This window comes from Thunnus maccoyii, chromosome 18, assembly GCF_910596095.1.
Source record: "Thunnus maccoyii chromosome 18, fThuMac1.1, whole genome shotgun sequence".
In the NCBI taxonomy this organism is placed as follows: domain Eukaryota; kingdom Metazoa; phylum Chordata; class Actinopteri; order Scombriformes; family Scombridae; genus Thunnus; species Thunnus maccoyii.
The window spans coordinates 21593040-21611381 of NC_056550.1; the positions used below are offsets into that span (position 1 = coordinate 21593040).

The 18342-nt window shown below is 42.2% G+C and overlaps 1 protein-coding gene across 3 annotated transcripts in view; it reads left to right on the top strand.

The window, feature by feature from the left end:
* Positions 1-18342, top strand: part of znf385c (zinc finger protein 385C) — a 124473-nt gene that overhangs the window by 28878 nt on the left and 77253 nt on the right. For 2 of the 3 annotated variants that reach the window (XM_042394030.1, XM_042394032.1), the window contains exon 2: positions 15939-16268. In XM_042394030.1, coding sequence (XP_042249964.1) covers positions 15941-16268 — 328 coding nt within the window. In that variant the 5' untranslated portion in view covers positions 15939-15940. Of the gene's footprint in view, positions 1-8406; positions 8463-15938; positions 16269-18342 lie in introns of those variants that run through there. The other variant, XM_042394031.1, reaches the window with a different exon arrangement.

The following is an 18342-nucleotide window of genomic DNA, read 5'->3' on the forward strand; positions in this document are numbered from 1 at the left end:
ATTAATACAATGACAATAAAGAATCTATCTATCTATCTATTACTGACCTCTTGGCTGATGACTAAATCATTTCATTTAGGTCCTGTATTTTCACGTCCTCACCATATACTTACTCATTAACACCTCTTGGGCTTTTCTCTGCTACTGGAAGTTGGCCCTCTGCTTCTAAATAGTTGTTAGTATGTTCATTCCTCCGCAGCGGTTTAGCGTGTGATCGATGAGCACCAGTTGGCTCTGTCACTACCACTAAGACAGTGATGGAGAGGGCCCTTGATCCTCGCTGTTATCCCCAAATACATTAGGATATAGATACATAACCAACAGTGAATTGTCTGTAAAGCCATAAAGAGCATGCAAATTCTGTTTACTGCCAAGTGTTGAATAATTGATATGGTGATAAAACTATTTTCCTACCGGAGTCATTCCGGCTGTTATGGTTGTTGTGGAGGCAACGGCGGAGTATTTTGTTATTAATAGCCTGGTAATTGTGAGTGGCAACCTGATTGATTCACTTCACTTCCTGTGAGAGCAATCACAGACACACAGACATTACCACACGCCGTACACAATCAGGCAAATGCATCCTTAATTCTCGCACACTCTCATTTCATGCGTACACACTTGCTCACACACTTCCTCAGTGTTAAAAGTGTCTGCTACATAATTAGCCTAGTTTAACAGTGTTAATAGGTTCCTCGGGGTCTTTCACGTGCAGATAGAAAAGCGGAAGATGTGCCAGCGATTGCAAAGAGGGAGAGGGAAAGATGTGTGTGTGTGTGAGTGTGTGTGTGTGTGTGTTGGTGCATACAGGTGTCTGTTGTTATGTAGAAATACAGCTGGTGCTTGTAGCACTGCATCATTTCATTTAACACATACACATATGGTGCAAAGTTTTTCCTCATGAGCCTACCCCGACCAATCTTAGCAGGTCCCTTGACCTTCTCACATCAGACAGGAAATTGGTTACATGCTCAAAGGCCCAGAAGGGCCTCAATAAGGCTAGTGTATGCTGTGCCAAGTGTAGGGGAAGACGTGATGTTTACCTGTTCAGAGACAGATCTGGTCACAGTGGAGGGAGGAATGTTAAAGGGCAACTTAATTGGGCAACAGAGTTCAAAGGTCAGGCTAGTTTGTATTTTATGGCATTGGGACAGTTTGGTTTTTCTATGGACATCACTATTTGGACTTGAACGGAGTGTCAAGTGTGTTTACTGTGTGTTCATGTGTGTGTTAGCACATATGTCTGTGTGTTGTTGTAATTACACTCCATCCATCATGGCAAAACCACACTGTCCCTCAGACTAACCATGTTTCTCTCTCCTAAAAGATCGCATTTGACCCAGATACTACTACTGCGAGCTGTTTATGACTATGAATGTGTGAACGCGTCTATTCATTTGTCTGTTTTGCGACGCCTTCTCACTTTAGCCCATCAGCTCCAACCATGCTTGTGCTTTCCCTTTTTTGGAAAGCATCCAAACACAGAATGCATTTGTAGTCTTTTTGTCAGTGTCTGAAGGTTAATAAAGCAGATACACTTCCTCATCAAAGCCTTGGCATGGATGTTACTCGGAGTACGCAAGCGTGCCCAGTTCCATCCACCCCTCCACCCCTCACTCCCACCACTCTCCATCTCTGCCTTTACTTTTGGAGTCTCTACAGGGGCAGCAGAGTGCAGCCTCTCTCTGATTGCTGTGACTTTGTCGATCACAGCAAGGGGAGAGCTCTGGCTCACACTTTGTCACATATGATCATAGACCTGATTATAATCACTTCCATACGTTTAGCAGGGTAGCATAATGTATGCCACAGATACACTTTCTTTCTTCTTCAAAGACGGAGAGTGAAAAATGTGTCCTGAAAAGCGACACCTAAATGAAGCAAAGTACTGTTTTTGAAAGGATATTTGGTCATTTATGTCCTTAGATAAAATGGTAATACTTCCGCTAAATGGATAAGCTGCTGAATATGAATGAATTTGTGTTTTTCTACAGAATGGAAATCTAAAATTATAAATGAACTCCTTTAAGGTAACACAGTGGTATTGCTATGAGAACAAACCTGCAAATCCTTCTCTAGCTTGTAAAGATTCATGACTGCCAGCAGCTCATGTCTCACACTTGGTCTCTAATATATCCCCCCACCAAGGACTTGTTGACAAAAGATCTGGATTAGGTAAGCCTAGACTAGATTAAATTAGATTATTGGATTAGATTTAATTAGCGATGTAGACATGGTAAAGCCTCATGATCAAAGAAGGGCAGTACAGGCGAACATTGCTGTGAGTGACAAACAGGCAGGGACCTACATATGGTCTGAGAGCTTTATGTGTCTTTATGATAGGTGAGAGGCATGTGGATATACGGTAGTATGTGCTGTGGGAGCTCTATGGCGGTGGCTGGTGTTAATGTGTTTATAGGTCCACTGAAATGAACTCAGCAGGGACTGCATGCGTCACTACCTTTTATTCACAATGTCAGTCCTTTTACAGCATTGTCCTCCTTTCACCTGATTTTCTCTCTCGTGGATCCACTACAAAAAGGCAATTCAAGAAACTCATGATATTTTTATATTTTTAAGATGATTTAACTGTTATTTTCATCATTATTCTTTCAAGAACCAGTTGCATAACTGGTTTCAAGGTAAACAAATGCCAGACAGAAATGTCACTGCTTTTTTTTTTCTTTTTGTTGAATAGATTAATGGCTTTGGATTGTATCTTAGTAAGTTATTATATAATCTTATATTTAGATTTAAATGTTGTTGCATTAAGCAAGCTTCATTTTAAGAACACTCAGCTTTGTGTTGTCGTCCAAGCTACATTAGTTATGAACTGGAGTGTCCTACCTGCATGGAAGAGTGTGTGATGATGATGTCGTGGGTCTATGGCTGCCTCTCGACTTCCTGTCGAAGCTTTCAGAATTTAATTTCAAATTAAGTCTTTTTGTACTTGTTACAATGTCTGATAGTGTTTTGTTGTGGCCAAATTTGTATGCTAATTTAAAGACATCTCATTAAAGCCACGCTCAGTGATATTTTTATCCTAAAGTATCGTTCTAAGAAAGCACGCTGTTCAGTACTCACCCATCACCAAATGGCACACAGATGTGCCAAGTTAGTGACCAGCTGGAAAGCAAAGTGGAACATTCAGCTAAAGAGCCAAACATTATTTTCAGGAATTGCTTTTGTCTGTTAGATATGTAAAAACATGTTCGCTGTAACAACTTTATAAGGTGAAAATCTTGTTCTGCCCGCCCCAAGTGGCAAAAAAAAGCAGCTTGTAATTTAATTTTTGCTTCACTGGCAGTTTTTTTTGTAGTGAACATAAAACTTACTATATGTCAAGCCCACTCTCTTTATCTTAAGTCCTACAGTTCATGTCAATGTACTCATCTGCCCTCCTATATATATACCCCCCTGTCCTCCAATAATTTCTTTCTTCTTTGTGTGTTCCTCTGAGTAGCATGGCAACATAAATAACGAGTGCTCGCAATTCTGGGTAGGTAATCCTTTCTCTTGTCGGAGCTGGCACTGGGAGTGCGACAGGGACTGATGGATGCAGGGACAGCTTATTGGCAAGGACAGCTTGCATGCCAGCATCAACACCATAGCTGATCCCAGGATAATACGATTGGATACTCACTCTTGGATACCACAACACGCACGCACGCACACACACACACAGATAGACATACACAGCTGAATCACACTCACCCCACATGCTGAAACAGCATTTCAGCAGCAGCAGCAGTGCTCTTTATCTCCCTTTATTGGGACAGTTCTGCCTTTGGTCTTTCCTCTGAGACCACTTCTTACATTCTGAAGGTGTGTGTCTGTGTGAATGTGGATATGTTTAGTTCAGTGTGTCAAACACACCTCCTCTGTGTAAAGGCAGCCAGTGTTGCTTCACTTCCTGTAAATACTCAACATATGACGCCAGATGCTTTGAGTTGAAGTTGCTCGGGTGTTTGTGCGCTTGTTGCACAAGCACCCTTTTCACTGAATTACATTTGTTTACAATGGAGCAGGCAATTTGTCAGTTTGTCTAACTGCATGTGTGGGAGACCGACTCGGTTCTCTCTGTCTAATGAATTTCCTCCTACAGCACTAATGTCATTAACGACAGGTAGGGATGAGGCTAATGTAATCAAATCCTTGCAGTAATTGCAACTCTCCCCAGAACAGGCCTAGGTACGCCACACCGATGAAAAGAAGCAGCTCATTAGGAGTGCTTGTAAGCGATACAGCACCGGCATCAACGGAGGCGCCTCCTCCAATGAAGGTGCCATCAGGAAGATCCAGTGAGAGAGAAACACTGAACGTGAAATAGCAGATCAAAATCTAGTGGAGGTTATTTGCCTTTTAATTGGGCGGGACATATGAGGTTTCAGTGTCAGCTGGTCATTGTGCACCATCTTACTCCCCCGTTCTGAGAGGCTTCGTAATGTGTTTTCAGCATGTCAAGAAGAAAGGAGGAGCGGAGACTGATGTGGTAACTATGTTTCTATTTGACTTGTTATGGGAAAACAGGTTGGCAGGTTTGATGCATGATGTTTGTTACATAGGCGGGGCCACTGGTTATGGATAATAAACTTAAGTAGGGTAAAACCGAAAGGGGCAAAAGTTGGAGTTAAAATTATACAATTCAAAACATGTCAGAGCAGTTTTTAGATAATTCTTGCCATTAATTTAATGCTGTTATATTGTTTGAAGAGCCCTCTGCAGCAGTATGTTTATGCTTGATATATTATTACACAGTTTTAAGTTATATTTCCTTTCGATTTATGCTTTCTGCACATTTGATGAATGTCAACATGAAATTCACCAAGCAGTGTCATCTTTTTTGGCCATTTCAATTCATCTTCTGTAGGGTTCTTAACCAAAATATAAAATACCAAGGTTTCAACTTTCAGAGATAAATGACAGTCTACTGAGACAATTAACAATTTAGACATATACCGGGCGTCTCTATTCAGAGTTACCTCCACTGTTAACAGAGAAGATTTCTTTGGGCCATCTTTGAAACAGAAGTTTATGTTTCAAATCACCATGAAAAGTGTCTTTTTATGGAAAAGCGTATTTCTCAAGTTAATTATTTTAAGTACAATAATCAGTCTGTCAAATTTACAAATATCTTATTTTAAAAATAATTTAGTTTATATCCTCTGCCGTCCATTCCATATTATTCCATATTCATTTAACCATGTTTAGAATCACATCAATGTCCTTTTCAGGCAAAAGAAGTCAGACGAAATGGAAGCATAATATTACAAAGTCTCAACCAGCATAATTCAAATAATACTTTGAAGCTAATTTGCAAAATGTTACAACATAAGCCTTTAAGGTGAGGCTGTCAGCAGAGTTTGCGCTATAAAAGCACTACGGTGACAGTTTTTGAACCCATTGTGACAGATTTCAAGCCGAGCACTGACTTGTGCACTGAAGTGTTGCTGGAAAAGAGGAACATGATTGCATTAATGTCATGACAGCAGGGGCCCTTACTTTCTCTCACTCTCTTTGCCAGCGGAGGTGTCTGATTCTGTTTAGGTCACTCTAGTCTAAATAGTTTGTGGTCAGAGAGCCGTGGATTCCTCAGTTATACATGGTTTTTCTGAGAAGCTGTATGAAAGAATGTCTGGTCTACATATCTTTTGTGCCCCTTGAAGACAAACAGACCAGAAGCTATTCCTAGCCACAGATGCTAGCTGATTCACTGTGGTGTACTTTTTATTTAAGGAGTTACAATCATCCACCCACCTAAAAAAGTATTAGTGGAATAACATGTTTTCATGAAGGGAGGAGTGTGTGTGTGTGCATGTGTTTGTTTTTGGGTGACGTGACGATACAGTGCGGACTTTATGCATGCAAGAATGTGCAAGCATAAATGGACTGCACTTAATCTATGTGTATAAAACACAGTGCTGCACCTGTGTCCAACTTCCATTCCTCTTCTTCCTCTCTTCTCTCCCGAAGGCAACTTGTTTCCTCCCATCTCCATCAGACATGCTATCTAAGCTCAGGCTCTCTGTTTTCTGCAGAGTGCATGCAATACCTGTTTGTCACATAAGCTGTGTGGGAAAATTACATGGTTCTGTCACTGGAGCGTGGGAGCTTGTTTGGGCTCTGCAGATAACTATTGGAGCCCATTAAACAATAATTGCATTGGTGTTGAGAGAAGAAGATGAGCTGATAGAGGCGCATCATTCTTACTTAGCCTATTTTTTCCTTCTTAAATATATATACAGTATAAATGTATATATATAATATTAGAGTCTCCTATCCTAAAGCAAAAATCCATCTACTTTTCCTGCAAAATCTATGTCCAACCAGCTCTGAATTAATCCCTTTCCCCAGACATATGACAGAGCACACAACGCTACCGGTAGCTGGACTCTGATATAGCTGGCTCTAAATTTGTGGTTAAAATTAGAGAAATACTAGCAAAAGACTTTCCTCACGGGTTGTGTACAGCTTTTTCTGGCATGATTTACAGTGAAAGTGAGTACAGGGAAAGCCAGTGCTAGTCAGTACTAATAATTCTGAGTGATTCTCTGAACCATTCATGTTTAAGCCAGTGGTGGCAAAATGTCCTTGATGCTATTTCTGAATCTGGTCATCATCGACATAGGCCGAACGCCACTGGCAAGGCTCTCAATCCACCAGCTTTTTGTGTAACACCTCAGCCAACAGATGCCTCCAGGGATGAATACGACCACTTATTAAGAAATTAATTGGATTCATTCCTGGCTGGGAAAAACTCTTCAACACATCTTCCAAATATTGCTCTTACTTTAGCGGTGTCATGAGACTGTGTTGTTTAGATGTTACAGATTGTGTCAGATGTTTGCTGAAGCAGGTAATAAATTGATAAAAGGTGAAAGGCACAGGCCAAAGCAGTTTGTAAAATAAACACCTCGTAGATAGGCCTTTGCACAAATTACCATCCAAAATGTTTGCAGTCCCGGATTTGAGAATAAAGATTGTGTCTTCTCATCTGTGTGTGTGTGTGTTTGTGTGTGTGTGTGTTTGTGTGTGTAGCTGGTTGACGGTGCAGTGTGTGTATGTTGTGACTGTGGCTGAGCCTGGGTTTGTCCATGTCTAAGTATATCCAATGTTGTATGGAACCTCTCCCAGTGTCTGTGGTTACTCTTAGTGGGCAGTTCCCCAGTTGAGTTTGTGGTGAAATGTGAACAAGGCGAATATGGGCCTGTTTTCCTGCATGAGCTAACTTTAGCATGCTGAAAGCAGGCGGGGATTTGAATAGTAGTGCAAAAGCTGGACTGGTCTGTTTTTTGTGGTTGAAAAATGAATCGGGCCACACTGAATGGAGTCGCTTTTTGCAAATTGTGAAATCTGGACTGCATGATGAAGCACAAGATAAATACGGTATTCCTTGAAGTTCAATAAAAGATGCTTCAGATATAGTTTTTCTTTTGAAAACACTATGCATATGATTACATGCAGATGAACAGATGTTTTTCCTCATCCTTTCATAGACTTGCTGATCAATAACTATTTATAAGGATCCATTCATACCATCTTTTAACAGCATCTCAAAGAAAGGATTAAACTGCACTTCAGAGAAAATTTAGACAGATGAGGAAAAGCAGAAGTTTACCCTCGCTATATCTTTCCTTAATCTGTTACATCTCTAACTGCACATGATTCATGTTTATGTTCACCTACACTCATTGTATCTTATTCTGCATGGATTGTTACAACAAAAGTGGGTTTACAATTCAGTACAATTCACAGGAGGATACATATGTATAGGCTACTATGCTGTATTATTGACCATGTTGTTAAGAATGCCCACAATCCATACCAGCAAATGTAAATGTAAAACACATAAATCTGCAATTGTCTGTGTGCTTACAAACAACCATATTCAAAGATCGAAAAAAAGATCTGTCTTTCAAACAATTATGAGACAATCCTGCACACATCAGTAGGTTCTGGGGGCTGCATGTTGGAGATGTAGAAATATATCAGTCTGAGAACAAGCAAAGAAGTGAGGGATGAAGAAGACTCAGAAAGTGTGTGTGAGAGAGGAAGATGTGTTTGATGTTGATGTTGAGTGAGTGTTTGTTGACGGCGTGGTTAGTATGGAACTGCACAACAGAAAACTCCAACAGTCACAATAGCTATCTCACACAGGCTCCACCCTCCACTGGACTCTATGGGTAATACTCTCCACCAATCACACGCATGTATTCGCCCATTGAACTTTGCATAAACGTAGCTGGCCAATCAGGACGTGCCTACCTGAATATGCGTGGAGCTCACAGTATTTAAGGCAGCGTCACTGCTGTCCGCCATCCTTACTCTTCAGGGATCTGCGAGTTTGCTCACTGATTAGCGCTTTCCAGGGATGGAGTCGCCACTCCAAGAAGCTCGCTTCTCGCTTCAAGTTAGGGTTCGCGATCAACTGGAGGAAGAGCAGCCCCCAGCTGCAACAACAGGTATAATATCTGGGAGTTGTGCTCGACTTGCCTGGGGAGAGTAGGAGTTGGAGAGAGGTGGAGTGTGGCCTCCGACAGAGAGCCCACTCATCAACCTCCTTGAACTCCAGGCTGTGTTTTTGGTCCTCCAACACTTCAAGCCCCTGGTACAGGGGAGACATGTGTTGGTGAGGGCTGACAACTGCACCACAATGGACTACATCAACAGGCAGGGCGGGGTTTGGTCCGCTGCCCTGTTGAGTTTGGTGGAGAACCTGTGGAGATGGGCATCAGAGGATCTCTTGTCTCTGATGGTGCTCCATGTTCTGGAACCGGAGAACAGGAGAGCCAACCTCATGTTGAGGGGCGGCCACCTGCCAGACAAGTGGAGGCTTTACCCCGAGGTGGTGAGGCTGATTTGGGCTGGGTTCGGGAAGGGTGGAAGTGTCTGTCTCATGCCACTATTAAAGTGTATGCAGCAGCCATTTCTTCCTGTCACAAGGGTTTTGGCAACAGACCGGTCTTTAGCCACCCTCTTGTGAAACATTTCTTGCAGGGGGTCAGAAGGCAATGCCCGGTGATGTGTCCCTCTACCCCCCAATGGAAACTGCCACTGGTGCTCAAGGCTCTGGTGAAGGATCCTTACAAGCCTTTGACATTCAAGACAGCTTTGCTGCTTGCTCTGACCTCAGCTAAGAGAGTGTGTGAGCTAAGTGCCCTGTCAGCTCACTCTGCATGCTGCTTTGTGGTGAATGTAGTTGAACTACTCTCAGACCTCCACCCCATGCAGGGAACTAGGAGGCAAAAATACATCTGCTTTGCCCAGTTTGTGCCTTTGCATGTTATGTTGAATGCACCGCCCCCATCAGATGCACAGAGCAGCTGTTCAAGTGCTACAGGGATGGTTTGGCTGGAAAAGCCCTTTTCAAGAAACACCTTGCTAGGTGGCTTTGTGAGTGCATCTCCCAAGCCTATAAGCAGGCAGGAAGAGACCCTCCCACTGTGGTCCGTACACACTCTACACACAGTGTGGCAGTGTTGGCAGCCTTGTTTAGTGGGATGAGTGTTAAGGACATATGCCCAGCAGCATAATGGTCTATGCCCTGTCCATTCATACAGCTCTATCTTGGCTACGCCAGGCTCCCTTTCACAGTCTATGCTAGCTGGAACGACCCAAGACTGATGAAAAGGGTGGATGTTTGTGTCAGCTGTGTTTCACCTGACCCCCTCTGGGCATGATACACCTGCATTTTTCCTGTGCTCCTTGATGACCCACAGAATGAGGTGTGCAGAGGGCCTGTGGCCTGACAGTGGACCCCTGTGAGGTTGGGCCATGGCCTTACTCAGTTAAGTTGTATGCTGTCTGGGTTGGCTGGGGCCCCCTACTTCACTGCTGAGGCAGCCTAGGCTATGAGAAGAAGGTGGGCTGCAGCGACTGAATTGTTTTATTTCTCAATAATTTTGATATTACTGAGTGTGAAGTTATAGAGTATGAAATTACCCACAAAAATCTATCATTAATCTTAAGATTAATAAGTGATTGGCTTAGTTGCCAATCAGGAGCGCACACAAGAGAGGCTGTCACTGATTGTACTTCTCGCCCCATCCATAATTGTATCATTAGTGAACTTTTAGCCCCACTGTTCCACTCTTCAAGAAATACAGTATTATATTAGGTCTAGTATTAGTGTTATCAGTACAATGGGCACACATTGTGGGGGTTATTCAGTTTCTTCCTGTTTATGTCTAGCCGTAGTACGGCAGCTTTGTAGGACAAACGTACATGTTGACATTACCTCAACAATCGCCAGCTACACTGGTCCAGTCCAGCAGATGGTGACAATGTGACAAAAAGGAGCGGACAATAGCAAGATGGCATGGAAGGCCAAACTGTACTATTTCATATTTGCATTGCTGAAACTATCACAGAAGCAGAAATACACTTTCAAAGGTTTGTTTTGTTTTCTAGAGGATCCTAGAAAGTAAATGGAGTAAACGTAACAGTCTTGTATAACTGGAGTCAAAGCTTAGTGCACCAAGCTGGACAACAACATTGCCAGTGTAAAAGAAGCCCTCAGTGCCTGTACCCCAATCCAGGTAAAGAATCTGGCTGCTCTAGTAAGTCATTTGATCTGTTTATCCAACATTTTTGTCCAGAGTGAAATAATGTTTGGATGGATTGCCATGACAACATACTTCAAACACTGAATTTTGCTGTCAGTGGAGTCTGACGGCACATCTAAAATCGAAATAATAATTAGGTAAGATGGACTTTCATCTGACGCCAATTCTGACAGTTTATAGTGCAATTTCTATCACTTAAAAATTCCACAGAAGGTGTCAGTATCCTAAATTAACATGTAATATTAATACACCACTTGTAAATGGACATCACACTTGATTTGAGTCTAGTTTGCTCTCAATTTGGAACAAAATGGCACCCTCCTGACTAATGTGTGCTTGCATTCGACTGGTTGTACATTTATCAAATTACTAATTGTGCACTTATACAGTACAAATTATGTATGCTCTCCACCAAAGCCTACTGGTATAACATGTATCATTGTGTGTTTTTTAGCTCCAGACAGGCACAAAATGAATATACTAAAAAATGTCAACCTTTGTAAGTTTGTTTACTTGTTAAATAAGCTGTTTTGTCTAGTTCTTATATCTCTTCTAATACCCTCTGTCCAATGTGTGTGCCAACTTGCACATATACACTCATATACAGCCTCAGTGATAGGATCAGTGTGATGCTGTATAAATTTCCCCTGGTGAAACATTTTTTTTTGCCAGGACACACTGGCACATACTCTCGTGCACAAGTAAATACACACAGACGGTGAACAAATGCCCTCCCTGTGCGCTGCCAAAGAACTGCTGCAAACAAAGATTAGAGAAAACACATCAATTTATGTGCCACTGCTTTTTCATTTACTCTCAGGCTCGGGCCGGGGGTGACAGGGACTGCAAACACTCAGTTCTAGCTTTCGACTCCCAAGCCAGCCGCGCTATAGTTGAAGCTTCTTTTTCAATAAGCGCCAAACTGATTCCTGTATAATTACACTCATTAGAGAATCGCAGTCTGGACTTTATATAATCAACACTGATGCACTGGATACAGAGACATGGAGCTTCAAAGACCTCAGGCCCGTTCTGTAGTTGCAGTAATGACAATACAGCAGTGATGACAGTAATGATACTTTGATTATGCCAATTATACAAGGGCCTTTGTGCTCTCTTTACCAATCTCTTTCTCTTTCTGTTTCTCCTCCTGTCTCTCTTCCATCACTGAATTGATGTAGTGAAGTGCCCTGAGCTCTAGATGATTGTCAGGAGAATTTTGATCCTTACCCATCTGATATACGTCAGACAGGGAAACAGAATATCCTCGCCTGCAGCCATATTGTCAGGACTGCTTAATAGTGAGGAATGCTAACTACTGATGTTTTTGCATGCAACTGTTTTAATTTTTTACTACTGTTTTCTTTTCTTTCATGCATGTGTATCTGTATCTCCTCAGAGCCAGTGTGTTCTGGCTGCTGCAATGCTTGTTGACTTCATTGGATTATATTTTTTTTGTTGATTGTGTTTGTTTATATTGCTGAGGTCAGTCCGTGTACTGTGGGCAGCAGAGGATATATTTAGTCAAGTCTAAATACCTCTGTTTATTTGTACATGTTTGTTGACTTACTTACTCCTCATTTTCAGAATCCGAGCAACTTATGTTTGTGCCTGTAACTGTACACATGCATGCGTGTATGTCAGCAGTGTGTGCACACGCTTGTGTTTTCCTGACAGTTTGAAATGTACAGTATGTGGTCAGGTGGCCTTTATGAGAATCTCTGTGTCTCATTGGCTTGCACTTTTCGGTGTCCCCCTCTCATCAGGGTGATTTAGGAGCTGCTAAAATGCCTGCAGTGTTTGCACTGGACCATCTGGAGGCCAGTTTCTGCCTGCAACAGGAAGAACCAACACCCCCATGCCAACTGTGGCCACAGTGGATGGGTGGGGGTGCTCTTCGAGGTGGGCCGGTGGTTAGAGCTGGTCTGAGCTAGGGAAAGTGCGATAGTATTTCAGGATCAGTGAGCAGCAGACACAAGATCATAAATAGAGTTTTTATTGCCGAGCTGCTATGCTGGGTGAGCTTGGGTCTTTCAGCAAGATCACAGCAGTGATTGATGGTTCCCATGTGCCATGGGAGGAGGGTGTGCGGTGTAAGCGGGTGGGGGTGGAGGAGGGCGGGGGGCACATCAGACAGCGGAAACAGCGGACATGGCAAGGCTGGCAAAGCCTCCTGCCCTCCCTCAGGGTTACCCCCTGACAATCTCCTGTCCTGTGTCAGCCTACAGATCTCTGTGCCCAGCCACAGCATGGGATCTTGTCTCACACAGCTTCTTTCTAGAAGTGGAAGAGTCTCTGCAATCACACTTATATATGCAGAGGTGAAAGCTGTGAAAACCTTTTGGTCCTGGTGAGCCTCCATCCAGCAGGTGGATTCATAGCTACTGTACATGAAAGTAGCTTATCCCCTTCACTCTCCAGGTACTAGAAACTTCACAGTGAAACGAGGACCACCCAGGGTATTGGTTTATTGAAATGTCCTCAGACATGACATCTGTTTCTTTCTCTATTTAGGAATATCCATCAGAATCATGCACGTGATGCAAAAATGGCACAGGAGTATAAACTTGAGATTTAGAGCATGAGATCTTTAATTTTAGTATGAGCAGTCTATACCCTTTAAAAATGAATGTCTGTTGAAATGTCTTTAAAATAACAACTAAATTGTACGAGATACAATGCAAAATGGTAAATGAATGCATTCATGATTTATTCATATTTGTCTTGTTGCACACAGTATGTATCAGGTGCCAACGTATACGTTATTAAAACAATACTTGTCTTACTTTTTAAAAAAGCTGAAGCTAAAATAGAATATGCAATTCCTGTGAAAAAGTTGTCCTTTTGCTCTTTAACAACGTAACTCACATTCAAAATGCAGATGGTGTAGTAGGATAAAAACACTTTCCTCTCCTCTCTACAATCTGCCTAGTTTTGTGTCATGCTGCATACATATCCAGTGAAGCTCTAAGGTTAGTGTAATTCATACCAATTTGCAAAAAAAAAAAAAATCACTATTAGCATCTAAAGCTAAATGAACTGTTTCTGCAATGAGATGATTTTGTCAGACCTGTGCCAGATTGGTCACTATGGTAACAGGCATGCTTATTTCATCTCTGCAGGAGGCTAAACTGTATCACAAAATGACAAGCATGAGGTTAAGACCAACTTTTTGAGGGTAGACACCGAACTTGCTTTTTATCCTCAAAAGCATGAGCAGTCTTTGAGATCGTCTAATAGTCTGTTATATCTGAATGTTAGGATTGTTTTGTTGACTATGAAGGTTGTGACGGAGGACAGAGGGATGTAATATGCTCTGTATGTTATGTTCTATAGGTCGTCATTGAGGGTTTTGTTTTTACAACCATGCTAATTTGGGGTGGCTTGCTGAGTAGTTTGGCAGGAGTGTGAGGAGGTTGTGTGGTTAAGGACCACAGAGATTTTTTTCATTCGGTGCCAGAGAGCAGCATTGCTCAAAGCTTTCAAGAAAACATCTGATGGAGTCTCTTGAGTGCTCCCAGATTGGCAACGTGAATGGCAGCTTTCATGGAGACTGCTTGCCCTAATGTGTTTTTGAGCACTGTGTGTGAGTGTGTATGTCTTTGAGAGAGAGAGAGAGAGAGAGAGAGAGAGCAAGAGAGAGAGAGCACATTTGTGTGTGAGTTTTTTTTCATGCGTTCAGGCATGTATGCATCATAGACTTTGGTCTGTGTGTATGTGTGTGTGTCTGGGCGGTTTGGGTGTTTACGTAAATAACTCAAGGTGGAGGCCAAAATCCAGCAGCAGAAATGCACAGCTGGGTGTATTTCAGGGACTTTTTCCAATGGTGATGTCTCAATCCTTTGCAGAGCTACTGTAGACCTACCTTTTCATTTATTTATGGAGACACAAGCTGCATGTGAAACAAACTGCTCCTCTCTGGGACTGTCTAACCTGTTAAGGCTTCTACTCTGACCACAGAGTCCTCCTTGGAAAAACTGAGGTGTTCAAGCAGCAGACTTTTTTGACAAAGCTGTCATTTTGCTTCTTTGTCTCCTTCTATATCACTGTCCTGCTTTCTCCTTTAACCCCCCATATATCCGGCCCTCAGGAGGTTCTCATACATTTTTACAGCTGAAGGTTTCTTCTGATCACAAGGATGATTTGTGCTTCCTCAGTAACTTGTTCGAGTTGTACAAACTTAAGAGATGAAAGTAATGTTTCAGCTTACTCTAAGCTCATACAGTTGTATATTTGGTTCAGTTTCTGTTAGTTGTATCTGTAACTAATTTGAACCTAATGCCTTTCCATCCCTAATTATTTTAACTTATTGTTTATTTATTAGATTTCTTCCTCTCCTGCGCAAGAGTTTGCTTAAAAATCATGTATAGCAGAGTGGTAGCTAAAAGGGTGTTTGTGTATTTGTCTATATATCTCTATATCAAATCTTTAAATCTTGTATAGAAAAATATATCTTTAATTCGCAAACAAACAGAACTAAAAGTAAATGTCAGCACTTATGAGCAGAGCTGTTTCATAAGCCCCAGACTCCTGGTTGTTTTCCTGCTCGCCTATCTGATCCAGGCACCTCTTGGCTGAGATCTTAGACAGAGGCAGTGTAGCTACTCCTGCAGCATTTTGGCTTGCAGGGGTGCACAGACAGCAAGCAGGCATGGAGTCATCATCATAAGTGAAACAGCTTGTCAGAGGGTCCTCACTAGTCCTCAAAGAGCCACACAGCAGCACTCTGTCTCCCCCAAGTGGTGCCTCATTGCACCCCAGGACCACTGCCGCTTGGTCTTGCCACTTCAAGTATGGTAGACCTCCAGTGTGACCATATGTGCATTTGTGTCCAGTCTTCTCCTTTCACTGTGTTTCCTGATGTCTTCATGAGTATGTGTGTGTGTGCACACTGAGGGTGTAACTGTGTTTGGAAGGTGCTGACAAGCATGACTTACATCGGACAGGAAAGGAGTCAGATTCCACACACTCCTCTACAAAGCTTTGGGAATCAGGGGTATTTTTGCCTGTGTGTGTGTTCTGTTTTATCAGGGTGGCTTTGTATGCTGGCCGTGCCAGGTCAGACCAGGCTGAGGAAAATGATACCTCCATCTGCAGGAGACAGGATACACTATGTTGCACGCTGTGTTGCACATGCTAACACTGGGGTGCTTTGGGAAGGGAGGGAGGCGCGTCAGACATGTGGTCTCTGATAAAACTTTTGTACATGATGGTGTAGTCTGACACCTGAGCTGTAAATGATAACCTCTAAGTAACACTGCTCTTTTTGCTTTTTATTTTGGTCTCTTCTGCTGTTCCTTATGTTGTCACTCTGTATGTCCTTTCTTTTGTATTTATCACCTCTCTCCCTCCCATTCTCTTCTTCTGTTACAGGTATGAAACGTCCGTTCAGCCAATCAGCTCTGCCGGACACCCAGCTGGACGGGACGGGGCTTGACGCTGGGTTGGGAGTGCAGATGGACGGGGAAATTTGCTGCGACACCCAGAATGAAGCTGCAGTATCAGACGAGCAGTCACCAGGGGGCGCCCTGCCTTCTGCACTCTACAGACCCAAAAGGGAGAGGAAGCAGCGGAGCTACACCTTGTGTGAGGTTTGCAACATCCAACTCAACTCAGCCGCACAGGCCCAGATCCACTACAACGGCAAATCCCACCAGAAAAGGCTCAAGCAGATCAGCAATGGCAAGATGCCAAGTAACACAGGTAGGCCTGGAGCACTGCTTGACTGACCAGTTGTTTGTTTATTGTTGCAAAATTAGATATAAAAGCAGAACATTGGATATAATGCTCTGCCACCGGATTTGGGAACATTGTCTAGCACAATAGGGCCATGCAGATTAACAGAATCCCACACACTGTTCACAGCACACTGTCATGAGTCTCTCTGTGCCAACCCCCCCCCCCCCCCCCCCCCCTACTTGTATTCAATAGAAGTTAAACAAATGGGATTCAATTTGCTGAAATGTTCAGATGCAGCCTTGGGCTGAGGACACACACAAACACATACACACATAAGTAGAGCGGAGCTAAGTGAAGTCAGCAAGTGAGAAGCTAATTAAGTGCCGGTTGTGTTTGATGGTTGTGTTCCTGGGAGTGATGCGGCTGGAGTGAAGTTGGACATTTTGTGATTCTAGTCACAGCCTCGATTAGGACTCTGCTCCAGGGGAATCAGTCTCTCAGTTAAGTCTGACTCTTTCACACTCCTGGTTTCTCTTTTGCTCTTTCTTCAGCCTTGCCAAAAGGATGTGGACACACCCGATACTCACACAAAACACTTAAACACACTGACGGGCAATAATCTCACATATCCCTTTAGAAAATACATATATATATATATAGAAAAAGAAAATACATGGAAACCCATTTAAAGCACAAATTGTCATACATGTAGATCATAAGATCATAGCAACAGGTTGACCTATCTTGTAAGAATGAAGGATCACAGTTTTACATGACTGCTTGGTTAATTGACAGGAAGAAACATGATGATTGTGTCTCAGCACAGCAAGTTTCCTGAACTGGAAGACATCTAAATTAACCAATCACATGACTTTCATCTACTCTCCAGAATTGAACACTGTCAGCAGGGCCTCACTGATAATTTGTTTGGATGTGTGTGTGTGTGTGTGTATTTGTGTATCTGTGCATCTGTATGTTTGTGTCTCTTCCTTTGTTTTTTGATAGAGCTTGGCAGTATTTCAACTAGCACCATGTGAAACTGGCATTTTGTTACATCAGGATCTAAAAATTCTCAAAGCAAAGTAATCTCGTCCTGATGGAAGATCTATAAGGTTAAATGTCAAGCCCTGAAAAAATATTTCTAAGGCAGCAGCGGACTAATGCTTAAGGAAGTAGGCTTGTTCAAGAATTTAGACAGCTGAAGAGAGAAAAGTCAAGATACTCTTTACAAGGCACTTAACAACCAACAATAGAGGTGCCTAGTGGACAACAAACATGTACAGGACATTCTTTGCTAAAAAGGACAAAAGACACTCAGTTAAAAATGGATAAATAAAGTACTGAAATTCCCTTTAGCTGACGCTGAGTTACGCTGTAAGAAGCACAATTTGTATAACCTAGTTTAGTGCAACTTAAACGAGTGCATAATGTTAAAGATACACTATTTGTCTTGATAAAATAAGATGAGATGCTGATTTTAATGGTCAACTCATCATCCTGTTTCATTATGTGAGCAAAAAATGTACAGTTCTTACACAAAATCCACAGTGACGATGCATTTCCTGTCAAATAAGTTATCCTTTGCTTTAGAAAAAATGTATTTGGGTAACTTTGCTTGGTATTTTTCAGAAACATTTACATAATGTTGTTAGTTATGTGTTTAGTTTAGATTTGTTTGTGTAAGGCTGTTTTCTTACTTTTGATAATACTTTTGATATTATAATGAGCGGTGCCAGTAAATGCCACAGTTATTTTATGGAGGGAGGAGGTGGAGGGGGTGTTATTTTAAAAAACGCACGAGGTAGAAAAAGGCTAAAAGTGAAGGTGTCCAACTTTTTCATGTACAACCAAAAAAACATTTCAGTGTTTGTTTGTTTTTCTCACTAATGATGACAGCGGAGTAGTTTGTAGCCAAGGATGATGACTAATCAGTAGATCTGAGTCTCTCTGTGTATCAGTGCCCTTGCAAGAGATGCTTGCTTTTCTCACTCTCTCTCTCTCTCTCTCTCTCTCTCTCACTGTAACTTAGTGGAAGAAAAAAAATAATTACAGCAACTACACTCTAATTCAGTGCAATTAAGATTACGTGTCTTCTTGG